Source organism: Gracilinanus agilis, chromosome 2 (genome assembly GCF_016433145.1).
Source record: "Gracilinanus agilis isolate LMUSP501 chromosome 2, AgileGrace, whole genome shotgun sequence".
Taxonomy (NCBI): domain Eukaryota; kingdom Metazoa; phylum Chordata; class Mammalia; order Didelphimorphia; family Didelphidae; genus Gracilinanus; species Gracilinanus agilis.
In genome coordinates this window covers 155,235,126-155,261,969 of record NC_058131.1, presented here as the reverse complement: position 1 = coordinate 155,261,969, position 26,844 = coordinate 155,235,126, and the positions used below count along the sequence as shown (strand labels likewise).

Below are 26,844 nucleotides of genomic sequence, written 5' to 3'. Positions count from 1 at the left end.
CTAGAGACGGGAGGTCCTAGGTTCAAATCTCTGGCCTCAGACACTTCCTAGCTATGTGACCCTGAGCAAGTCACTTAACTCCCATTGCCTAACCCTTACCACTCTTCAGCCTTGGAACCAATACACAGTATTGGTTTTAAAAAAAGAAGAAGAACAAATTAGAGTTTTGATTTAAAAAATGTATTTCTTGTTATTAATTTAATTAATTGTTATTAATATAACTAAACATTATAAATAGTATTCTTTTTTTTGTTCTTTTATCCCAAACTTTCTTGTTCAACACAGAATCTATTTCAGTTTTTTTTAGCAGAAACAAGAGAAGGCTGTATTCCAAAGAGAGGTATTCAGACACCAAATGTCATATATTGTATAACAGACTCTGTATATTGCATATTCACAGGCTGTTGCCTGCTCCTCTCAAAGATGCTGTGGAAGTTTCAACATGGAGAAGGTGCTACACAACGCAAGAAGTGAACTCTGCTCTCAGTAAAATCCAGCTTGTGGGCTATTCTCAGAAAATTGTGAGTGCTAATTTAACTTCTGTGATTTATGAGCAGCTGAAATCCCTAATGTTCTTCCAAAGCTATAAGAATCCTTTAGTTTCCCTTCCTTGAAGCCTCTAAATCCCCAGAGGCCCCACACTGATGCATAAAAAGTGAATTGGTAGAGCATAACTTGACAGCTAGTGGATCATTTGTCACTTTCTCCTACCTTCCAAGGGCAGAACTCAAAGTTATTTGGTAGTGGTTTCCTCTTCCTGTAACTGTTCAATTTCTTAGTTACAGTAAGGGAGGAAATGGACTTTTCCTGTCCCTAATACTCTTCTCTAGAAACTGCTCCTATTTGATGAAATGTAGAAGAGTATTCCTTCCTATCTCCTTCAGGGCAATGGAGATTTCCTTAGAAATTTTGGAAAAACAAATAGGAAGTATTGAGCATAACAGGAAGTGCTGGAAAAAGCTGTCAGACATCTCTTTGAATCAGTGACTCATGACCGTGACCTTCCAATAGCTCTGCCAACTGTCATTCACTCGTTAGATTTACCTGAGTAAACCCTAAAGCAACAATTAAAGGAGTTTTTGATATTTCTTCCATCTATCAAAGGATCACCATTTTCATTTGCTGTGTCATTAGTTAGTCAATATGTGTATGACAGATGGAAATGGGCTAACCATGAAGGAAATGTAAAAACAACAGAATTTATACTTTTCCGTGATGACAATGTAATCTTTCTTTACCATTTTTCTGGCTGGTTTTTTTAATGTTTTCATTGTAAATAAGGAAAAATATAGGTGCATGTAGTATGGTTTTTAGCTCCAAAAATATAAGCATTATTATAAAGATGATTTTATGTTGCTTTACAGGAACTTTTTGGTGCAGTACAAGTGACTCCCCTAAGCTCTGGCTATGCACTTGGAAGTTCCAACTGGATTATTCAATCCCATTATGAAAAGGTGTCCTATGTCTCTGGCTCCTCCTTGCTTACAACACACCCCCAGGTATTTTCTCTTCCTTATAGCTCCATTTTAAAAGTTATTTAATCTAATAATTAATGACTTTGGTTGAATAGAGAGTACCAGCTGTATTCTGTGAGCTTTTCCCATCTTCCAGTTGTACAGATTCTTTTTATAAGTATATATAAAGTAGGCTATTCTCATGTATCAGACTAAAACCAAACTTGGGCAGAGATCCTCACTAACTAGCTAAGTACATTTAGCAAAATTATGAAAACAAATAGTATTTTATCCTAGGCATTTATCATCTTTATGATATTTATATTTACAAAGGATTTGATATTTATTTTTATAACTATAGCTCTATGAAGCACAAACTGCATCACAAATGGGGAACTGAGATACTTAAAAGGAAAAAAAAGAGATTCCATTACTTTGGGTGGTTCTTCCATGAAGGATTTAAGAAAATATATAGACAAGAATCAAATAGCATAAAAACGCATAATAGGACCCACAATAAGTGGGGAAACAGCAAGAGATTACTTTGCTGCTCTTGATGAGTTCAAGTCATCAGGCACAGATGAATTATATCCAAGAATACTAAAAGAATTGGCAGGCATAATTGCTAAGCCACTATCTGGACTAAAAGAGTGATCATTAATGGTTCGATGCCAACTTAGAAGAAAGGATTAATGGAATATCCCAGGAATCTGTACTCAGCCTAGGGTTATTTAACATTTTTGTAAATGACTTGTATAAAGACATTGATGGCTTGCTTATCTACTTTATGGAGACTGGCAGGCAACAAAGCATTTTTAAGTTCTTACTGTATATCAGATGCTGTATTAAGCATTAGAGTAGAAATACTAGCCAAAAGAAAGACAATCCCTATTCTCTTGGAATTTACATTATAATGAGGAAAGAAAACACATGAAAAGTTGTTGAAAAGGGCAGAAGTAAAGTCTCAGGTTCAAGTAGATCAGTGCCACAGGTACAAGATAGAGGAAATATGGCAGGAATCAATTAATCATTAAACATTTATTAAGCACTTAGATATACCAAGGAAGGCAAAAATAGCCACTGTCTTCCACTTAACTACTTTCAGCTTCTGTGTCCTCATCTATAAAATAGAGAAAATATGTAGCACTTCGTTCATCAAACTGTTGTCAGGACCAGCTGAAGTAATATGTGTAAATCATCCCGCAGGCCTTCAGGTGCTATTTAAATGTTAATGATTATTGTTATTATTTATTATTATCATTCATTGATTATGGTGCTTGTTGCCCAGAACTTCATACAAGTTCCTAACTAATTCCTAATCTGAACCCTCAAGGGTTAAGCCTGACAGCCTACCATCTCAAAACCAAGTGAATGAAGAATGCCATGCTTTGACAATGATATTCTACTTTATAGATAACATATCTGTATGTTGGTTGGTCCACCAGTTCATGTGTCTTGAGTAGATATTGCCTACAGAAAGAGAACTGAATAGTAGAGAGAAAACAAATTGCAATACTTCTGAGAAACTTCTCCCTTAAACAGAGGAACATCTTTTAGAATGAGTATCATCCCAGGGATGCTCTATAATTCTGAAAAACTGATTATCACAGTCTTTGAAGAATTAATGTTACACAATTCTGAAGGACTTATGAGAAAGAACGCTATCCACATCCAGAGAAAGAACTGTGAGAGTAGAAACACAAAAGAAAAACATTTCCTTGATCACATAGTTTGATGGGGATATGACTGGGGAAGTAGACTCTTAATTGCAAATCACTGTATTACAAATATTAGTAATATGGAAATAGGTCTTGATCAATGATACATGAAAAACCCAGTTGAATTGCTTGTTGGGTATGGGAGGGAGGAGAGGAGGGAAAGAATATGAATCATGTAACCATGGAAAAATACTACCATTCTTCCAGTCATTGGTTCATAACTGAAAAGTCCCCATCTTTTTTCTCTCCCACAACTTCCATATCCAGTAAGTTTTGAAGTTTTAACTATATTACCTCTACATCTTACACACACACCCCATTCTCTCCAGACACACAGCACCCAAATCACCTTCCTACTCAAAAAGCTACCAAGGCCCCCAACACCTCTAGACCAAAGTATAAATTCTTTCATTTGGCATTCAGAGCCCTCCCAGGCTGATTGTACATTGCTATCATTCACACAGTCTGTATTCTGGACAAACTGGCAGCTTTGCTGTTCCTCATACCTAACATTGCCATCCTCCCATCCTTGTACCTTTGCACAAGTTTTTCCTCCTCTATGCCTAAAATACACTGTTTTCTTTCCTCTGCCTCTTGGAATCCCTTGCTTCCTTCAAAACTTAGCTCAAGTGCTGCATACATCTTATTACAATCCTTCTGATCCCTTCAAAAGCTAATAACTCCCTTACAAATTACTTTGTACCAGTGGAAATGTGCGTCAGCCATGGGGGGGGGGTGCAGGGGGTGAAGGGGAAAGTAGGAGCATGAATCATGTAACCATGTTAAAAATGAATATTAATAAATCTTTAAAAAATTACTTTGTATACATTTTATATTTTCTTATCTGCATACACATCATTTCTTCCCAAATGAATATAAGCTCTTTGAGGATAGGAACAATTGTTTCCATCTCTGTATCTATAGCACTTATATATAGGCATATAGGAGATGCTTAATAAATGCTTATTGAATGAAATAATAACTGGCATTCATAGACCATACAATAAATATTAAGCACTTCCTATGCATCAGGCACTTTGCTAAGTACTGAGATATAAATATGAAAAAGATAGTAGTCCCTGCCCTCAAAGAGTGTATATTTTTTTAAATTATTTTTATTTCATTAAATATTTCATGATTAAATGTTAAAAAAACTTTTAACAATCTTTTTTAAAAATTCTTCCTCCTTGAGAAGGCAAAAAATTTGGTATCAAGTATACATGTGAAGTCATTTAAAACATTTCTTATTAGTCATGTTGCAAAAGGAAACACAAAGAAAATAAAACGATAAAAATTTTAAAAGTAAAAAGCTTGCTTCAGTCTGAGTTCAAAGTTCATCATTTCTCAAGGAGCTTACAGTCTAATGGGGGAAGAAAGCACATCAAATGCAAGCAATAGAGCTTGTGGGAAATTAAAGAGTTGCCTAGGCTTCTGCCTCTTTAAATGGGGGCTGTGCACAGTAGATAGAGAACCAGACCTGGAAAGGGGAAATCTTAGGTTCAAATCTGGCCTCAGATACTTCCAAGCCATGTGACCTTTGGGCAAATCACTTAATCCCAGTTGCTTAGCCCTTACTATTCTTCTGCCTTAGAATCAATCAAGTGATTCTAAGGCAGAAGATATGGGTTGTTTTTTGTTTTTTTGTTTTTTAAATAAATAATAGGAACCAGGAGAGTTTTTTGCTCCTCCCTCTAGTCCCTCAGTCAGAGGTATAGAGGCAACTGAGGGTATAAATGAGGTCTCAGTAACAAAGCTGATGCATTTTCCTTGATGATGAGTTTCCTGGTGATGAACTTATGTAGTGCTTTAAGGATAGCAAAGCACTTGACACATATTTTTATAGTTTCTGCTATTGACATTTGTTTTAAAAATAGCCAGTGCCTCAAGAAATTCAGACAGTCCCTGATAAAATGAAATGATGTCTAAAAAGAAGTGACAAAGGTTGCTGAGCATTTTGCTGCAATTCTCAAAAGTGATATTTCTAGTGCCAGCATTGCAGCCTCTCTGGTGAACAAGCAGTCATTAATCTGCACTAGAGAAGGCTTTGAAAGCTAGGCAGAATAGTTTCAGTTTTGTGTGGTTGAAAATAAGTAGCCTTTAAAGCTTTTAGAGAAGAGGATTCATATACTGAAATTTGTACTTTTAGAAGGTAATTTGAGATTAATGTGGAAGATGAATTGGGGGCTTAAAGCCTAGAGCAAACTAGGTATGGGAATCTGTTGCAATAAGTAGACATAATGTGAAAAGGACCCAGACTGAGGCAGTGACAGTAACAATGGAGAGAAAATTATATATATTTCAAAGGAAAGAGCATGAGTACTTATTGACTAAGCATAAGAAAGAGAAAAATGAATCAGATAAATAGCTGCATTGACCAAAAAAAGAAAAACTTATTAGGAAAAGAAAATGTTTGGTTATGTACTCTAATGTGATGGTGAATAGTTCAAATCAAAGTATGTCTTTGCCACATAGAGATGTAGTTATCTGGAGATTGCTGTAAAAACAGAACTAAAGAAATGGATTTTAGAATGACCAGCATAGAGGTGATAGGTAAAACTATGGAAGAACTTTCAAGAAATTGTGTTAAGGCAGAAAAATATAAACCCTTCTCTGATGCTCATAGTTAAGGAGGAAGTTAAGAAGATATCAAAGGAAACAAAAGAATGGCTAGAATTGGAAAATAATCTGAAAAGTACAGTTTACAGAAGCCAAGAGAAAAGAATATCAGGGAGCAGCTGGGTGGCTTAGTGGATTGAGAGCCAGGCCTAGAGATGGGAGGTTCTGCATTCAAATCTGGCCTCAGACACTTCCTAAGTGTGTGACCCTGGGCAAGTCACTTAACTCTCATTGCCTAGCCCTTACTGCTCTTCTGCCTTGGAACCTATACACAGTATCAGTTGTAATATGGAAGGTAAGGGTGTTAAAAAAAAAAAGATATCAAGAAATTTAACAAATATTTCTTAATGACTTTCAGATACTAGTAATGCAAAGTAGTAATGCAAAGAAAAAAATGAGAGTCCCCATCCTCAAGGATCTTATATTCTACTGGAGTTTTACAATGGGTAACACAAAAAATACAAAATAGCATCACAGGATCATGTATTTAAAACCAGCAGGAGCTTTGGAGGTCATCTCCATCATACAATCCCCATTTTTTATTTGAGGCAAGTTACGCTCAGAGAGGTTATGTGATTTCTCCAAGGTCATACAAATAGTAGGAAACAAGCTTGGGATCTGAGCCCGTGTCCTTTGACTACCAGGGTCCAGAAAGAATTAACAAATCATTTCAGGAAGGTGAGGATGCCAATAATTTGACAGATCAGGAAGGCCTCAAAGGCAGTAGCATGTGAATTGTTCTTTAAAAGAAGTTAAGCATTCTATGAGGCAGAGATGAAGAATGAGTGCATTGCACACTTGTGCAAAGTGATATGTAAGGGGAATAGCTAGCAGGCCAATTTGACTGGAGTATAAAACATGTAAAGGGGAGAATATATGAGATAAGACTGCAAAGATAAATGGGAACCAGATTATAGAGGACTTTAAATGCCAAGTGATTGCATTTAGAGTTCCTCCTAAAGGAAATAGGAAGCCCTTGAAGATTTTTGAATAGGCGAGTGGCATGGTCAGATCAGTGTTTTAGGAATATTAATTTATCAGCTCTGTTGAGAATGAATTGGAAAGGGAAGATAATGTAAGCTGGAGAAAATGGAAAAATGGTTTATGCATAACAACCCATCTATGGAAATGTGTCCGTTTGTATACATATAGATCAACCTTACCCACACTAGAGGAAAATGAGGGATGACAGGCAGACAACCAGAGTGCCCTTCCAATATCCGTGCAATAATAGAAGAAATTGAAGAAAGCTTCCAATATGTTAGATGGGTTTCCCATAGCAGTTATAAAGGAGAACACGGACAAATATTGCATAAGATAGGAATGAATGAGTTGTGATCTTCATTAGAGAAAGAACATCCAAATACCAGAGGTCATAGAGCCATTTGAATTTTGAGTTTGTACAAGATTCTGTACTTTTTAAATTCTTCATTCTTTTCTGTGATCTTTTCCCCTTATGTGTTTTTTCCATCATAATATTCTACTATAATATCCTTTGGAGTCTGTATATTTCCTCTCAAACTGTAGGGATTATTCAAGTCTTCATCATCTCATGCCTTGACCAGTATAGCTACCTCATGATGGTCTTCTGCATCTTCTCCCACATGGCTTGCAAGGTCTACTTCCAACTACCCACTCTTCCATTTCCTCAACTTTATTTCTCTTTCACTTACAATACAGACTGACCATCTCACTATTATGTCTGTTTAACTTCTCACTCTCGGGTCCATTCCTTTGCATGTGCTTTGCCTGGATCTTTCTTAGATGCCCCCCTTCCCCCCCCCCCCCACTACCTCTAGCCTGAGCCTTTCCCAAAATCTGCTTCAAAAATTTCTTTCCCAAGAAGCCTTGCATGGCAGTGGATGCATTGGAGAATGCTTCATTTAATGTCAGAGGAGTTGGGTTCAAATCCCATTGCTCCCTGTGTAAACTTGGACAAGTCACTCAATTCCTGTGGGCCTTAGTTGCCTGAGGAAGTTGGACTAGATGGCCTTCTGAAGTCTCTTTCAACTCAAGTTTATGGTCCTAGGAATACCGCCTAACTGTTCACTGAAATAGCCCTCAGTACTTATTCAGTGTATACTCTATTTGTATTTTCTACCTTTTCACAGCATTTCTTTATGATCTCACTTTATGTCTCTGAGCTTCTTAAGCATAGGGGCTATATTCTGGTTCCTTTAGTGTTAAGTCCATGGAACATGTTTGGAAAGTATTAGTAGCCTGTGATCTCTTTCTCCATATCCTTAACAGTTCCTTAACATTTTGGGGTTGATTGGTACTCTCTTTGCTTTGTTCATCAGTAGATGTGGTGGTGAACTTTTAGGTTTATAGACTAATTTTATATGATGGATCTTGCACCTGAAAATAAATTTTCCTTTTCACTTGGGTATTTGCATGAAATGTTCCTGTGTGAAGCTCTTGCCAAGTATTCATTGATACCAATAATATGTCCATTTACATTTTGGTGCTTGAATGAAGAATTTAAAGTGACAGTTTGGTTTAGAAAGTGGCATTAAATTTTTTTTAAGCACCTTTTCTTTTTATCAACACTAAAAATCTTTATCAATACTAAGAATCAGTGAAATGTTTAAGTGCTATGGAAGCTGAATTTATGGGTATCTAGTATGACCTAATCATCATCTACATTACTGCCATCCAAGGAAGTGTTATTTTTATTACTGTATTAACATTTATCTGTTTGTTTATTTGTTGCTTGCAGGCATTTCATTTTCATAGCAAGGTAGAACTACAGGCTAAAATTAGGATGGTTAATGTTGTTTTCAGATTCTAAGTTTATTCCTTATCATCTGTTTCCTGTCATAACAAGACATTTAGTGTTACCATTCCTGTTCCTCCTTTGCCACACACTGTTTTTCCTATGAGCTGATGTACTTTCACACCAATTCTCTTTTGCCTTATTTGTGTGTGTGTGTGTGTGTGTGTCTCTGTCTGTGTCTGTGTTAGCCTTGCCCAAGCAATGTGGTCATTCCAAAGCCCTGTTCAGGGAACTCGACTTCAAAGGAACCTTGCTAGGAGAACCAAATATACTATTCTCCTGTTAGGTACTGGGAATGATCCAGATTCCTGTAATTGGCCTCTTATTCGAGTTTGACTCCTTACCCTAATCTAGAATTGGTCCTTCTAGAACTGAAACCAGGCAGTTATCACAATTTACATAGGCAAGGAATTTACTCCCTTTCAAAGCCATCGATATAAGGATAGAAGAAGAGGAGAAAATCATACTTTCAAAAGGACTATTTGTATAGCCAAAGCATTTGACAAAGTCTGTTAAAATAACTTTATGGAAAGATAGTAAACAAAAACCTTTGAGAGTACAGTATAACAAAAGTCATGGAAAGTGAAAGATTTAAGAAGGGAAGACCATTATCAAGACTGTCAGATGTGATAGAACGGTCAAGGAGGATGAAGACTGAGGAAAGGCCATTGGATTTGGTTATAAAATGACTGGTGAGTTTTGAGAAAATGCTTTAAGTAGAGTGATAGAGACAAAGTCATGTTTTAAGTAGTATTGGAGCAAGCAGGTATTAGAATAGTGGAATAAGCAGGTGTGAACTATTCTTGAGAAGTTTGACAAGCATTTATTAAGTATCTGCTATATGCAAGGTACTATGTTCGGTGCCTGGTATAAAAAATAAAAATGAAACAATTACTTCCCTTAGGGAACTTAAATTCTTTTGGGAAATTCAACATGTATGTATATGTAAGAATAAACAAAATAAATGCAGTGTAATAGTGAGTAATGTAATGGGAAGAAAGACTTCATGTGGTTGACATTTGAAATGAGCATTGAAAAATACTGGATTCCTAAGGGACTGATGGAGGAAGAGAGGTCATTCCAAGATTAGGAGAACAAGTAAAACATTGAGATGGGGAATATGAAAGAAGTTAGCCAATAAAGAAAAGATTGATTTGGAAAAAAAGAGATGACTGGTGAAGTAGTAGTCCTGAAGTAGGGTAAGAAGTAGTGGGTTATTCATGGAAAGGAAAAGGGCCTCCTCATTCTGAGTCAAAACTGGCATTTTTATAGAGAAGCCCATTTGCTAGGCCATCATTCTGCCTTTGATACCAGAAAAACCTTGAGAGTTATAAGGTGTTTCTCTTTCTTTGGAACTTCTTATCTCTTAACCTAGTCTTTCTTTCTCTTTCTACTATTTTTTTTAAACCCTTACCTTCCATCTTAGAATCAATACCATATATTGGTTCTAAAGCAGAAGAGTGTTAAGGGCTAGGCAATGGGGATTAAGTGACTTGCCTATGGTCACACAGCTAGGAAATGTTTGAAGCCAGATTTAAACCCAGGACCTCCTATCTCTAGGCCTGGCTCTCAATCCACTGAGCCACCCAGCTGCCCCCTTTTCTACTACTTTTTATATGTAACAGCCATTGTTAAAATCCCTTAATTTCCTTTTCTTTGTCCTCTTTTAGCCCATGGACCAAGCTTCTCTCAAAAACAGTGATGTCCTCATTTTGACAGGACTTACCCAGATTCCAACAGCAAATCCTGATGGCATGGTAGGAGAATTTTGCAGCAATTTGGGTATGTAGCCATAAAAAAATATCAGAATAGATGTTTTTAACTACTTGAATGAATTAACAAAGCAATTATGATACTATTTACTATATGCAAAGTGTTGTGCTAAGCACTAGAGATACAATTGAAAAATGGTAACACATATATTAAGGTTTAGCTTCAGATAGGAGAGTTTTAGAGTTAAGATACAGCTACAAAGCAAATATTAATGCCTCTTTAATGTCATTTTCACTGATAAAATCATAAGATATTTTGAATCATTGGATACTTCTAAGGACTTTGATGAAAAGAACTTTCTTTTCTGTATCTTTAGTAGCTGTGGTTCTAACACCTATACAAGTAGTTACCAGACTATATCACCACAGAGATTGCTTCCCAGAATGAGGTCTGAGGGTACTGGGCTGGAAGCATGTGTTATTCCCAAAGCTCTTGGTGTCCTAGGCTAACACCATCAAGGTGTAAAGGAAGATAGCAGCTGTGGGAGCATTGGTAGTTTGACTTACCTGACATACACCCCACCTCCTATCAGAGTCCTCTGCTTTTCCTGTAGATGGCATTTGGTGGGAATGGCTGACCCCTTCTCCACAGAGATTGCTTCCCTGGGTGATGAATGTGAGGGCTAGAATGGAAATAGTGTGAGTATTCTTGTATACTCACCCCTTTCCTGCCTTATGTCCATTTGCAATTTGGGAAAGATATTTATCTACTCTACTTAACTCGACACTCTAGCTTTTATCTCCCTACCTGCCCAAGTTCCCTGTCCAAACTACGCATCTAGAGGTAATTTATAGCATTTTCTATGACAAATTCTGCCATCTGATGTTCACTTGTATATATAAGAGGGAATTACAATTTATTATTCTTGTGGGAGACTTTTAGTGGATTTGAGGGATGGGGTAGATCAAGAGTAAGAGGTCTGCTTTTATGACTTTAGCAAACTAGTCTAAATGAAGTAATATAAGTCCTAAATTCATGAAAATGGTATATTTAAAGTGCCTTTTAAAAGAGTAAGAGGGAGAGAGAGAGAAAAAGAGAGAGAGAGTGAGTGTGAGTGTGTGTGTCTGCCTGTCTGTCTGTCTGTCTGTCTTGTCTGTCTGTCTGTCTAGATTAGGTAACCAGTAGAGCATTGCATTGCATTTTTCTACTACTCCGAAAGAATTTGTAACAATTTTTTAAAAAATCTATGGAATCAGGTTAAAACTGATTCATATATTAAGTTGACTTCCAGAAAAGTAAGCAGCCTAAATGCTTTATCCATAAGAACTTAGCATTGTTACCTATAGGAGAGGAATTGAAAATATAATTTTGTTACATTTGCTTGGCTAACTGTGCTTTCTGAAATTCCAGTTTAGCCTTTCTAATTACAGTGGGCCATATAGCTCTTAGCCAATACAACCCTGACAGAATTTGGAGTCAGAATCAGACTGGCTCTACAACTTTCAACCTGGATAACTTTGGAGAAAATACTTAACTTCTCCAGGTCTCAATTTCTTCATCTGTAAGTTTAGAGTTCTCTAAGATCCATTTCTAAACTTATGGGTTGTTTTTTTTTTTCAGCTATAAATTAACTTCTAACCCTAGGGTAGAGAGATATATTTGACTGTTTATGTACTAATTTGAAATAGAATCTTGTCTTTAGCCCTATTTGGGTCAAAATTAGTATAACCTATTAGACTTTCTTGAGGACCTGTTATGGCTCTATGGAACCTAAAAATCTTTTTAAAAAGGAAAATGCCTAACATGTAACTACACCCTCAAGAAATGCATAGTCCAGTTGAGGATATATGTACTTACACAATAAAGAGCAACACCAGGCAGCATACAAACACTGATATAACCAACTTCCTTCTTCCCTTTAGAATAAGACACAATCTCTCAGTATCTCAGTTTTCTCTGATGATACTTCCAGCTTTGGAATCTTAAGATTTTAAGCAGGTTCTATCATAGTTTAGAGAAGGGTAAAATCACTAGGTTGAAATAATCAAAAAAGAATGAAGTCTAAGAAATAATAATTATTCACATTTATACATCACTGTAAGGTTTGCAAACCAAGGATTTGAACCTAGATCTCTCGACTCCAAGGTCAACATCGTTCCCACTAAACCATATTGTTATGACAGACTGCCTAGCTCTCGATGGGCAAAAGAGAAAAGAAAAGATATGGTCAAAGTTGAGAATGAGTATAGGATGTGTGTAGATTTTGAAGAGATCAGCCTGCTGGAGCAAAGGCTGTATTTGAGAGTAATGGGTAATCAAGATGTGGAAGGTAGATGGTGCCAGATTATATGAGAGCCTTTAAAACCAAACATTAGCCAACAAGAATTTATTATGTCCTTATTATGTCCTATGCACTCTATTAAGTGCTGATGGTACAAAGAAAGGCAAAAGGTAGTCCCTGTTCCTAAGGAGCTCACAGTCTTAATAAGGAAGAAAACATGTAAACAAACTATATACAGGATAAATTGGAAATAATCAAATGGAAGGAAGGCACTAATGTTAAGAGAGATTAGAAAAGGCTTCTTGTAGGAGACAGAATGTAAGCTGGGTTTTGAAGAAAGAGGGGCCAGCATGAAATGAGAAATAGTCTTTGAAAATATCTGAAGTTTACAAATTAATTGTCCAGTCAGGAATTCAGGAGCAGTAAAGTGGTGTGATGAATAGATTGTTGGGCCTCGAGTCAGAAAGATCTGAATTAAAATCTTTCCTCAGATACTAGCTGTATGACTCTGGGCAAGTCACTTAATACCATTTACCTCAATTTCCTCATCTATAAAATGAGCTAGAGAAGGAAATGAAAAAGCACCACAATGTCTTTTCCAAAGAAAACCCCAAAAGGGGTCACAAAGAGTTTGACATGACTGAAAACAACTTTTAAAAAAAGTCATTGTCTCTAGATCACAATATACTTTAGGGTGAGTGAGATGTAAGGAAACTAGAAAGATAGGGGGTCAAATCATAAACCTATATTAGCTCAGTCCATTACAATTTTATGTTATTTAATCTCAACTAGGACCTAACACAGCAGTTGGAGGGCTTTAAACAATAGACAGAGGCTTTTACATTTCCTCCTCAAGGTGATAAGGAGCCACAGAAGTTCTTTAAAAGTGGAGCATGAGAGGATGATGTGGTCAGAACTTGGCTTTAGGAAAATCAGTTTGACAGCCTAGTAGAGGATGGAATGGAGTGGGGAGAGACTTTAGGCAGGGAAACCAATCAGCAGGCTATTGCAGTAGTCCAGGAGGGAGATGATGATAAACTGGGGGCAGTGTCAAAAAGGGGAGAACATATATGAGGGTTGCAATGAAGGTAAAAATCAACAAAACTTGACAACTCACTGGATATGGGAGGATGAGAGACTAAATAGCCAAGTATGACCCCAAGTTGTGAGCCCGGATGGCTAGAAAAATGGAAGAATGGAGGGATTAGGGGAGTAGAACAAATGAGAGGGTTTTTTTTGTGGATAGAGCAGATATGGGCATGTTTATAGACAGTTAAAAAGAAGCCAGTAGAAGGAGCAAAACTGAAGACAAAGTTAGGGCATGATGGAGGCAGCAATCTACTGGAGGAGTTGGAATGGAATGTGGTCAACTATTGTACGTAGAGGGGTTTGGCTAGGAAAAGGGCCATCTCTTCATTTGTGACATGAGTAACAGAGGAAATAATGGCAGAATATATCTGAATAATGTTTGTGAGGAGGAAAAGGAAGGGAGAAGAATAAACTCTTGGCAAATGGCTTCTAGTTTGTTCTCAGCTGAGAGGGTAGCAGGAAGGGGAGTCCATGAGAAGTTCAAGGAAGAGCTTTGGAAAAACTGCTGTGTTAGGTCCTAGTTGAGATTATATAACATAAAATTGTAATGGACTGAGCTAATATAGGTTTATGATTTTCTCCATATGCATTCAGCAATATGTTAATAAGAGCAATGGCAATGGATAGCTAAAATAATCTATGCTTAAAATTTGTCAAGGTAAGATCAGCAATAGGATTAGGGGACAAGGGATTCTAGAAAAGAGAACAGTGTAAAATTGAACCAGTTCATCAAGGAGTCATGTTGGAGAAAGGAGGAGAGTCTATTGAGTGCTGGGATGTTGACCTGGGAAAGAACTGAGGGGTGGTGGGATTGGAGGTTATGGAAGGGGCAAAGAACAAGTTTTGGGTTACAAGGCAGAGAGAAAGATGAAATAACAACAAATTATGGTCAGATAAAAGAATTTCAGAGTCCAGGAACTTGGAAGTGGGACACTTATGAGTGAGTCCTGGCACAATCAAGTGTCTTATTATCTTTGAATATAGCTGAAAAGGTAAAGATGAGGAAATTAAGGAACTGGAAAGTTAGGATGCTTGAAGGAGTACCTATATATGCTGAGAAGTCCCTTAGTATGAGGGTAAGAATCGGGGAAGAGAGAAAGACTATAAGCCAGGAACTGAAATAATTGAGGAAAGAAATCAGAAAAAAAAAAGTTGAACCTTGGTAAAAATGGGCAGTAGAAAACTGTTGTAATTATTATATGCTGTTTATTCTCTTTGCATATCTTCACCTAGGTTGTCATTTCTGGGTGGTGTTGGTAACTTCTTTTTTCTCAGACCTTTTTAATCTTTTCTAACTTCAGCTGCCATGGGCTCAGTATACATCCATCTATTTAATAAGTTCTTTTTCTCTCCCCTTTACCTTTCTTGTTTATGATAACAATTCTAACCCAACCCTAGTATTATTCTCCTACCCTGCATATCTATCCAGTTACCAAATCTTGCCATTGCTACCTCTCCTACTTTTTGCATCTATTCCTTCTTGTTTAATCTCCTCACTGGTTTCCCTGACATGACCTTCCTAAAGTTAAGGTCTGGCCCTATCACTCCTCTAAATTCCAGTGTTTTCTTGTTGTCCCTAGGTTTAGGTAATCCCCAGAATTGAATATGTTTAAGTAAATAGTCAAGAATTGAATATATAAATAATTTGAGGGTTATCTCCTCCTTTTATCTTTATCTGTGCTATTGTTTCCCATCTTTAGTGGTCTGAAAGAAAGATGAATAAATGAAGCAGAAATCTGGAGTGTTCAAACTACTCTGAATTTGTTTAGGCCTGAATGAGCCTACCAGAGGACTATGAATGCCAGAAGAGAACTGATTGTTGTAAAAGAAGTGTCTGTTAGGGCATATGAAGTGAATTGTAAAAATTAGAGTAAGAAAAAAAAAAGATGAGTATTACTTAGAATGCCTTTTCAGAAATGTACCTTTGATTCTTTTTTACATTTTTCTTTCTGTCTTCATCCCATCTAGCTCTGACAGTTCGGAATGGTGGTAATGTATTGGTCCCCTGCTACCCATCTGGAGTGATCTATGACCTCTTGGAATGCCTTTATCAGTACATCGATTCAGCTGGCCTCTCTAACATCCCCTTCTACTTCATCTCTCCTGTTGCCAACAGCTCACTTGAGTTTGCCCAGATTTTTGCTGAATGGTATGTGTCAGTATTCACCTTCCTTATGGGTTGGTACCTGTTTGTCATGGAGAAAAGATTTTAGAAAGGCAACATTTCTCTCAACCAAATTTGAAGTATTAACTTGGCCGTGAGACCAGTGCTAAGGTTAAGTGCTCAGAGCATTCATATCTGAAAGTATAGCAGCCATGTTAACATTTGACCAGTAGCTGAGCCTTCAGCTACTCCAAATGAAATTGGCAAGCCTCACATTTAAATTCATTGACTTTTGTAGGAAACTTAGAGCTACTGACCACTTGAAAAATTTTATCAAAAGTCCCTAAAATAAGAAATAGCCTGATTTAATTTTTTTTATTAATAAAAATGGTAATATCATCACTGTCAACTATAAATAGGCTTTTTCATATTGCTTGGAGCTTCTAACATCTAACTACTGGGGAAAAATATATCTTTGTAGAAACAAATAAATGAATGAGATTGGGTTGGGGGGTTGTTTTGTTCGTTTTAAGAAAAAGAGAAAAATGCAAAGCATTTTGCTCATTTTTATTTTAGGAACAAGAAAATTTGTGTGTATGTCTATCAGTTTATGGAGTTTTCTTGACAAAGATACTGGAACGATTTGCCATTTTTTTCCTCTATTGGCATTGCAGAGGTTAAGTGACTTGCCCAGGGTCACAAAGATCTGAGATTTCTGAGGCTGGATTTTTAACAAACATTCCAAACCCAGCATTCTGTCCACTGCATCATATAGCTGCCCTCCTCAAGAAAACTAACACTTCTGAATAAATGCTATTAATAGCAAAAATAGACTTAAATTATTGGATGGTCTTTTTTTATCATGGAGAAAAATTAAAAAGGAGATGAAGACTGAAAAAAGAAAGTTAGAGGAAGACTGGGAAGTTACACTGTGGTGCCCTAGAAAGTGTAATTGATTTATAGTTCTGAAGGCTTCAATTCAAATCTTGGCTCTGCCTCTGAGAACTTGCTTCAGTTCTTCTGTAAAATATAAAGATCAGACTAGATTACTCCAAAGTCTTTTTTAGCTCTCAGTCTATAATCCTACAATATTAAAGGCAAAGACAACTCATCTGTTGCTATTACTTTTGTGAATGGGTGAGGGATCAAAACCAGACATTTTTCTTTTGAAAGGGTTGAATATTGCTAGAAATTTATTTTAATCTCTGTGTAACCTGTGAATCTTAAGGTCTATATCTAATTTTCTGAAGAAGGAAAGCCTAAGCTTCCTACTTGAATAAAATGAGGAAAATTTCTTATTATTTTGCAGAGAAATTAATTCTAATTTTAAAAATTATCCTATTTGTTAAAGCCTTTTTCATCATGATATACTTTACTTATAACTGTAATAATTTAGATTAAATCATGCTCAGGAATAAAGGTCCCCTTCTCCTGTCCAAGTATGCTAAGGCATACATATGCAAAAAAATCTTTGCATAGTAGAAGAATTTCCCTTATTAAATAAAAAAACATTGTTATGAAAATTTGCTGCAACTTAAATTCGCATGTACCATTTACCAAACCATAGCTACCATTTCCTTTTTTGATGGATATATGGGTATAATTAAGCATTGTGTCCTTTTCTTATTATGTTGGCTCTTTCTGTTTGTTGCAATTGAGGCTTGCTCTGCTCCTTTCTGAAAAGAGAAAAAGAAGACACCAAAGCCTTTGTCTTAGATCTTAAAACATGGAGCTTATAAGGGACCTTCACAATCATTTAATCCAACCCTCTTATTTTACTTTTCTTGTTAATCTTCCCTCTCTTTATCAGGGAATGAAGTTTTTTCTGATGCTTCACAGAAATAAATTTTAAGTTGTTTGTTATTTCTTCCATCTTTAATAGTTTCATTGCCTTTACAGCCTCACCATTTGTAATTTTACTGCTACATAGGCATGTTTTTTTCTTTATCTTTAGTTTCCTGGCCTAATTTCTTCTTTTTATGTTTTTTCCCTTTTCCTTTTGTTCTGCTGCTCTGGAGAGAACTATGGATTCAGCCAACTTGCTCTCTTATCATAATTGTATAGTTTGTTCCCGAATATCCAAAGCTTTCTTTTTTCAGCAGTATCCAAGACTTGAATAGTTGCCTGTTAGAATTTCTTTCCAGGATGTTCTTCCCATTATTGCCATGAGCCTAATAAAATTTGTTTTCTTAGCATGCAACTTTCTAAGGTAATGACTTTTCTCTTTGAACGTTGAATTTATTCATTTTACTTTTCTTTCCTAGTTTTCCACCTCCCATTTAAGTTCATTTAATTTAGTTTTGAAGTTTATACTGCAGAAAGAAACTGCTTTTTTCAATGTATAGATTTGGGAGTGGAGAGAGTCAATAAAAATTTTTTTCTTCCATAATCAGATTGTCAGTATCAGAGAAATAATAAAGATCATCTATCCAGACCAAAGTTCTTAACCTTTTTTTGTATCATCAGTTGTTCTTGCAGTCTGGAGAAGCCTTTGGGCCTCTTTTCAGAATAATTTTCTTAAAATTATGAAATAAGTAGGATTAAAAAGAAACCAATTATGTTGAACTACAATTACCAAAATATTAGATGAAAACACACACACACACACACACACACACACACAAGTCCATGGATCTGAGGTTAAGAACCCATGATCTAGTTCATTCACATCTACTTTTGTTTCTGTTTTGAAAATCCATAGCTTCTCTAAGTGGCATATGTTTTGCTCTCATTCGGGTATGGAAAGAATTAAATTGTGTGAATGACTTTCACTGTATGGGTTGAGGCAAGGAAAGATCTAGGTTGCCCCTTCTCAGTGGTCTTTATCTATCACCATCCATATCTTGTTTTCACTCCTTCTACTTTCCCTGGGAACCCTGACCCTAATATAGATATATTAGTTCCTTCAGTGCTCTGTATAAATGAAAGTAACAGTCCTGGGTCTTGGCCTTTGCCAAGACATCATACTTCACCAGAAAATATTTATTGAAGTCACATTCCTGAATTGAAAGGAAATAAATTAATCAGTGTAAATAATCCCTTTCTATTAATTCTAGCAATTTCCCCTTAAATTTTTCTTTTCACAGGTAGGAAACCACAAAGAAAAATAATTAGTCCAGAAAACAAAAGATAAATATAAAGAAGTATGACTGGATTAGGGAAAGATTTAGAAATGACAAAGCTAGAAAGGAGATGGAACTAGTCAAAATATTTTTAAGTGAAAAAAAATTATTCCAGTAGGTAGGTTTGGCAATAGAAGAGAATCAGAAAATCCCATTCCCCAAAAGAGGGCATGTAGCTAAAGCAGCCATGCCTTTATAGAAAGAAACTGATTTTAAAACTGGAGAGATGTTAGCACTCAGTGTTTTAATTAGTTTTTACCAGTGATTGCTCTGTAATTCTGGGTGAATGAGTAGATTTAAGAAAATAAAGGTAAGGTTCTCAGAGGTTAATTGAAGTACCATGGGTGGCAGAATCGTGAAGAAGCATTATATGGTCATGACTGTTTCTGCTGATTAACCTTCCCACCTATCATCCAGATGCTTCCTCCTTCCCCTAAAAATCACCTTGAAGATATCATTATGAAAAAAACTCAGAACGAATGTGGTAATTATATGTTGATACTAGAATCAGATCAAGAAAAGTATCTTCTGGTCCTCTTTTTTTTCTTGCTAAAGGCTAGCTAAAATTTTTATATTCCAATAATAATAATCTGATGTAAGAGCCATCCCCTCTAGTGGATATGAGATACATATGATTTCCTGATCTTGTATGATGCAAGTAGATTACACAGTGTTAGATAGAGTGGGGGACTTAGAGCTGAGTTCAAATTCTATCTCAGACACTTTTACTAGCACTTCAGTTCTGGGCAAGTCATTCAAACTTTGTGTGCCTTAGTTTCTTCATCTGTAAAAGGAGGATAGTAATAGCATCTACCTCCCATTGTTGTTATGAGGTTAAAATGAGTTAACATTTGAAGAGCACTTTATAAACCTTGAAATGCTATATAAATGCTAATTGATGCTGGTGCTGATGGTGGTAGCCATAGCCAAATAATGGCATAGGAATGGAGCACTAGGTGCTTCACAAGATTATTGATTAAGAGCTGCAAAAGACCTTAGAAGTCATTGATGTCCTCTAGTCCTATACCCTTTCATAAAGTATTCTCTCTTTCTTTTATGAATTTGTGATGTGTTTTGGCCCATCCAGCTGTTGAATTATTTATCTGTGCTGATGCTTCAGGGCAGAGGTAGCTCCTTCACTTATCCTCAGAGGGAACTACAAAACACTTTGTCACCTCCCTTTAATCTCTCAAGCCTTTGAGGAGAATTGTCCCATGTTTCCTACAGATCCATGTCCTAGATGTATGCTTCAGAGCACTAGTAGAAACACTGGATTGTCAACTCCTTGAGAGCAAGAACAATGCCTTATTTACCTTTTTACCTCTGTCAGCATCTAATGTGTGCTTTGTATACTTGAGATACTTAAGAAATATTTGATGAATATAATATATATTGGAGGAAGCTGGTAGGAAGGGGGGTGACATAGTAGGTGAGGAGATTAATCAGGAGAAATAATCATGACCACATAGTACCACTCTTTACTTATGAATTTAATAGAATCTTTCCTAGCTGTCTAATAATAAGAACTCATATTTACAGAGAACTTTTAAGTCTGCTAAGCCTTTTCCTATCAATGATAGTACAGGATAAGTCATGCATGCCCATTTTTTAGGTAAGAAAACAAAGGTTTTGGACCCTTAAAGTGACCTGCACAAAGTAAATGGCTAATATATCCCAGATGTGATTTGAACCCAGATCTCATGAATTCATATTTATTAATCTGTCCACTTCATACCACTCTATATAGTTCAGACTGCTACAACTGCCTCTTAACTTCTTTCCCTTCATGAGCTAAAAATATTATATTTATTTGCCTCTATATATTAAAAACCCCTTCCCCAAAGGTGATATTCACTAAAATTGTTGGATATCCTACTAATAATGTTTTGCCATATGTCTCAGAATCAGCATCTGACCAAATTACCAGTAAAAAGTATAGTTAAGTTTATCTTTTAAAATACGAAGAAAAATTAGTCCTAACCATTTGGCTTAAGGGAATCAATAATTCCAGTTTTGTTTTGGTGAAATAGTGCTTTCTGCATATAGAATATGTTGATAATAGAAGAAACAAAGACAATTGGTTGGGTTTACTCCCTGAGTCAAGACCTGCTATACTTACTGCCTTGGCCATAGTAGCTACTTATTCAGGTCAACAAACATTTATTTATAGCGTAAGCTAGTTACAGCCACTACAAAACACTAAAAAACTATTTTTAAAGACATTTCAGGAAACTAGATTCTCAGTATCCCTTTTTTACAGTAAGATTCACTATTAGGAAAAAATTTTTTTAATGGAGAATTGATTTTTAAAATTTACCTGCCAAATCATAAAATTAAATAAAATGCTGGAGAATCTCTTGTCTAAAGTGTCACCAGTAGGTGGCAAACAGTACCACAGAATATCTTACCTGATACAATGACATCTAATTCATTTTTTTTCTTCTTTAAAAGGCTTTGTCACAACAAACAGACTAAGGTATATCTCCCAGAACCACCTTTTCCTCATGCAGAGGTAAGAAAACAAAGGTTTAAGATAAAAAAGGTTATTTTATTAATAAGGCAGGATTGGAAGGAAATGGCAGATAGGTAGTAGGTGTGGATTGAGATGGCCATCAATCAGATGAAAATTATAGACTTCTATATATTATCCTGTTGTTTTCTGTAGAGGCCTACAATGAAATGTTTCCATTTTGTACTTCCATTCATTTGAACATATTTGGAATACACTCCTTCCTCACTTGTACTTCCTAGATTCTCTAGTTTTCTTCAACTCAGGTATCAACTTCTTGATGAAATTTCTGTTCCTGTTATTAATGCTCATTCCCTCTACAGATTGCCTTTTGTTTACTTTCCTGGGGGTGGTTTGTATCCTCTCAGAATTAAATTCTTGAGAGCAGAGATCAAAGCATAGGGACTAGGTTAAAAGGTTTAAAGCAGTTCCATCACTGCCTTGGATGCACTTATAATTTTTGCTTATCACATTCAGCACTTAGGAATCACAGAAAACACTGACTTACTGGTGCAATTAGGATAGAGAAATGCTTGAAAATCATGTCATTTTCATTCATTTATTCATTCACTGAACATTTATTAATCAACCACTATGTGTAAGCCACTGTGCTGTATATGCACTATAGGAGACATTGATTCATAAAACATGATTCTCTCCCTCAACAAGTTTACCTTCTAGTCGGTAAAGCAAGATAAATACAGAAAAAGTTGAAATGTAGATTGGATTAAAAGTACATGAGAACTACAGACAGAGCTGAAGAAAGTACAAAGGAGGGAAATAATCACTGATAGGTGGGGCATGATATGAAGAATGATTGAGGGAGGTAGGGCTGTTTAGCCTGAGACTTAGGAAGGACATAAGACCTGTATTCAGATAGTTCAGAGGTAGGCACTTGGAAAATCTGGGCAGATGTTATAGTCCATAGTGGGTTTGAAAAGAAAATGGGCTTTGAATTGAATAGGAGGAAAAGAGGAGTCTGCATTGAATTTAGGAAATTATTTTATACTTTTCAATGACTCCAAGCTTCTCTCTAAAACACGCACAAAGAAATTTAAAAGTAATATTTTTTTCAGGAATGCTATATAGCTGTGAATCATATCACATTCATTAAGGAATCAAAATTTCAGATTATTCATTGGCAATAAATGTCTTCATTTAGGAGATCCAGCTTGAAATTTCCAACTCAGCAGAGAGACTAGGGCTATAAATATATAGATTTGGGAGTAGCTAACTAGTAGTGACTAAGTTTTTTGTGCAGAGATGATAATTAAGAACTGACAAGGTCATCATCTGAAAAAGTATATAGAGAGGGGGCAGCTGGGTAGCTCAGAGGAGTGAGAGTCAGACCTAGAGACAGGAGGTCCTAGGTTCAAACCCAGCCTCAGCCACTTCCCAGCTGTGTGACCCTGGGCAAGTCACTTGACCCCCATTGCCCACCCTTACCAATCTTCCACCTATGAGACAATACACCGAAGTACAAGGGTTTTAAAAAAAAAAAAGTATAGAGAGAAACAAGAAGGCCCAGGACCAAGAGCCTAGTGGTACACATAAATTTAATTGGCATGAGCAGGTTAATGATCCAGGTCAGGAAACTGAGGAGGCACAGTCAGTCAGGTAGGAGGTGAACCAAGAGCAAAGTAATGACACAGAAACCTAGACAGGAAGAATATTCAGGAGGAGAGGATGGTCTCCAGGCTCAAATGTTACCAAGAAGTCAAAAAAGACAAGAATTGAGAAAAAAGGCAGATTTGCTCATTTAGAGATCATTAGAACCAATGGAGAGACAAATTCCAATTTAGCAATGATGTTAGAACCCATATTGGAGAACGTTCAGAAGAGAGGAGATGGAAGGAACCAATATAAATGACTTTTTAAAGGAGTTTGGCTAAGAAAGGAAGAGAGAAAAAGAGCAGGGATGGTAGGATCTAATAAGATTTTTTTTTTTTTAAGGATGGAGAAATTTGAATATATTTGTATGTAGCAGAGAAGGAACTAATAGGGTAAAGAGAAATTGAAATTAGAAAAGAGAGGGTTGACAGTGTGTGCAATTTGCTGAAAAAGATGGGAGGAAATGAAATCAAACCTCTTTGGAAAGGAATTGGTTGGGGCAGCATCACCTCTTCAGATCCTAGAGAAAAGAAAGATGGTAGGGAGTGATTTCAGGGAGTTGTTATTGATAATAATGATAGCTAACATTTGTAGAGTACTTTAAGGTTTACAAAGGGTTGGCAAATGTTATTTAATTTTATCTTTATCACAACCATGGGAGATAGCTACTGCTATTACCTCCATTTTACGGATGAAAAAACTGAGACAGAAGTTAAATGACTTGCCCAGGGTCATACAGCTAGGAAGTGTCTGAGGCAGAATTGGAATTCATATTTTCCTTTTTCTAGGTCCAGCACTTTATCTATTGCATCCCAAAGTTAAAAGACCTAGACCCTAACATATTTCAGAGATCTGCTGTGTAGGACCTATGGAAAGATGAACAAAAATCATACAGAATGGAAAGGTATAAATGTGTGTTGATCTTTATTAGAAGTAGTACTTCCGACTGTAAGATCAGAGATTCATGGAAATATACGTTCTAAATCATCTAGAAGAAAGTAGATTTATACATTGCTCCAAAGGACAGCACTAAAAAATGAAACTTATAGGAAAGTAGATTTCATATCAGTATAGGAAGAGATTTGTAATGACCAAAACAGTGCAGCAATTGAATCATTTGGCCTCATATTACAATAAGCTACCTATTGAAAGGTAGTTTTTGTTATTGAATGCACTTGTTCAAACTATCCATTTATCAAGGATGTTATTAAACGAATTTGGGTAATTAACAGGAGCTAGATGACCAAAGTTCTTACTCAACTTTCAGATTCTGTTCATGATTTAGTGAAGGCTTAGGAAGCAGGAAATAAAAACCCATAGTTGTTAAAATTCTTTTATTTTGTTAATTTAAAATCGTTATTCCCTGGTGACTTCAAAGGACAAAATAAATAGATGGGTTGACAAATATATAAATCAGTGCATAAACTGAAGGACATTGATAGGTATCATAACCAGTGTAACGATTAAAAATGATAAAGGCTGAAGATATGAGGGAAATTAATAGTTTAATTAAATCCATGTTAATAAAATAATTTGGATGACCGTGCCTGACTACTTTTAAAAATGCCACCCGTCCGTATCTCCACCCATATTTCCTTAGTCTCTCACGCCAGAGCCAGAGAGAGCATCTCAAGCCTGACCTCCGAATTTAAGTTGAGCTCAATGTTGGTTCCAGTTGTCTGATGTAATCACGTCAGAAACCTGAAACCCATTGGATCTCGGGAAATGTAGGCTCAAAGTTCCCCACATGTCCACAGGAAGTTTGTAAGATACTTTTAAATGGCACCTCCCTGAATTCCAAACACACATTTCCCCCTGAGATCCGGCAAAAAAAAGATTGATCTTTTTTCTTCGCTGGATCTTTAAACATAGTCAACTTCTAAATTGCAGGAATTTGGAGATAAAAGAATAGTATAAAACTAGCCGCATTGACAAAAACCAATTTGGGTCAGTCCCCTATTGGCATAAGAGTGTACATTCAAAACAACTGCATTCAACTCATTCAACTCCCCATAGTTCAAATCAACTGCACCCCAAAGTTCAAATTTGGATCTTCATAATCCAGTGAAGGCTCTTCAGGCATCTTCATGGTGTGGGGAGATGGCATAATCCTTATCCTGAAATTACTTTCAAAAGAATTTAAACTTTACATTATAGATTATAAAACATACATTTCCTTCTAAGAATTACACATTTCCCCCTGAAATTACTCCTAAAAGAGTTAAATAAATAAATATATATATATATATATTTTTTTTTTACACCAGAAAGTCTAAAAGTTAGCTTTTTTGAATAAAAAAAAAACTCAGTAGTAATATCATTCATTCAATAAATAATTATTGAGGACATAATGAATAGGGTATTGTACTAGGTATCAAGGGAGATACAAAATTTAGATAAGATATAGATCCTGCCCCTCTGAAACATAACAATTTGCTAGGATAAGAGACAAACCATAGATTTCTATGATATGTGGTTTTACATGATTAGTGTATTAAGCACTAATAATAATAAAACAAGGTGCTATGTGAGACCCAACAGGGTCTCATTATACTTTAAAAGAAGAAAGCTTAATGCTCTTGTCCTTCATAACTAAAAATTACTCTATTGTTCTTACTCTCCACATAATACATATGAATCTAATTGAGATTAATGTGTTGCAGCAGTCCTTTCACTTCAAGACTGTGAAACTAACCTTTAGTTAGTGTCTGTGACAGGCTGTGGTAGAGTATCATTTGTTGACTATTTCTATCAGTCTGTCTTGTGGTCAATGTAGCATATGAGGCTTGATAATGAGATTTATAGAGTTAGCTTTTGAGCCAATGGTATGCTACATGTCAAATGTACATCAGGGAAGCCTTTCCCAATAGCCAGTTCTGTTGCCAGATATCTCATCCCTTCCAGAAAAATGGAAACAAGCCTCTAGTCAGCCCAAAAAAATGAACCAGGGTCTCAGATGTCCAGCCTGTTTGTTCCTATTCAGCTACATTCTTTCATATTGTCAAGTGTCAAAAGTTGCCCTTACAGTAAAGATTGAATTCACTGGAAATTGCACTTCACTATAATTGATTAGTAAAGTTAATGGATACTAAAGTGTGTTTCTACAACCACTGATTGCTATACAGAAAGCAGCCAAGATCCCGAGGGTTTCAGGATTGGTTTTTATCCAAAGCAACTATAGCTAGTTATAACATTTGCAAAACAGGATAACTATCATTTATACCAGTAAGACCAAAAGCTTACTTAGATGACCAAACTGAAGATCATCCTTTACTGTTTTTAAAAAACATTTTCCCAAGAGGCTGTGGTCTCCTGCCTCAAAGTAAGGAGCGAAGGTATAAACATAGATGATATATAGGCCCTCCCCTAATTTGGTGAGAAAAGGATGATAAACTCTGTCTACTTTCAGAGTGTTTCTTAAGGAACAAAGATCCTCAATTAGTAACCTATTTTAGAAACCCAGAAAAAAAATTATGAGGGGTTGGAACTAGGGTGGTGGCCATGAGCATAGAGAGGAAGGGGCAAATGTTGAGAGATTTTGTGGGCGTAAACTGAAACAGGACTTGGGAACTGATTGGCTATAGTAGATGAGAAAGAACAGAGAATGCAAAGATGATTCCAAGGTTTTAAATCTTTTTTTTGAGGATTCAGAATCTCAATAGAAAGTTGAGTAGTTCGACTAGTAGCCTCAACAAAAAGAGGGAGATTTAGTGGAATCATAGGTGGAAGAATAAGATAATAATTTTGTTTTAAACTTGTAGTTTGGGAAATGTTGGTAGAACATCCAGATGCAGTTATCTGTGAGGCAGATAGCAATACAAGAGTGAATTTCAGGAGAGAGATTAGAGTTG

General features: G+C 36.1%; 1 protein-coding gene across 2 annotated transcripts in view; it reads left to right on the top strand.

Annotated features, from left to right (window-relative positions):
• Positions 1–26,844, top strand: part of INTS9 (integrator complex subunit 9) — a 129,492-nt gene that overhangs the window by 63,671 nt on the left and 38,977 nt on the right. For both annotated transcript variants that reach the window (XM_044663465.1, XM_044663466.1), the window contains 5 exons: positions 401–521; positions 1,365–1,499; positions 10,235–10,346; positions 15,616–15,796; positions 21,325–21,385. In XM_044663465.1, coding sequence (XP_044519400.1) covers positions 401–521; positions 1,365–1,499; positions 10,235–10,346; positions 15,616–15,796; positions 21,325–21,385 — 610 coding nt within the window. The remainder of the gene's footprint in view (positions 1–400; positions 522–1,364; positions 1,500–10,234; positions 10,347–15,615; positions 15,797–21,324; positions 21,386–26,844) is intronic.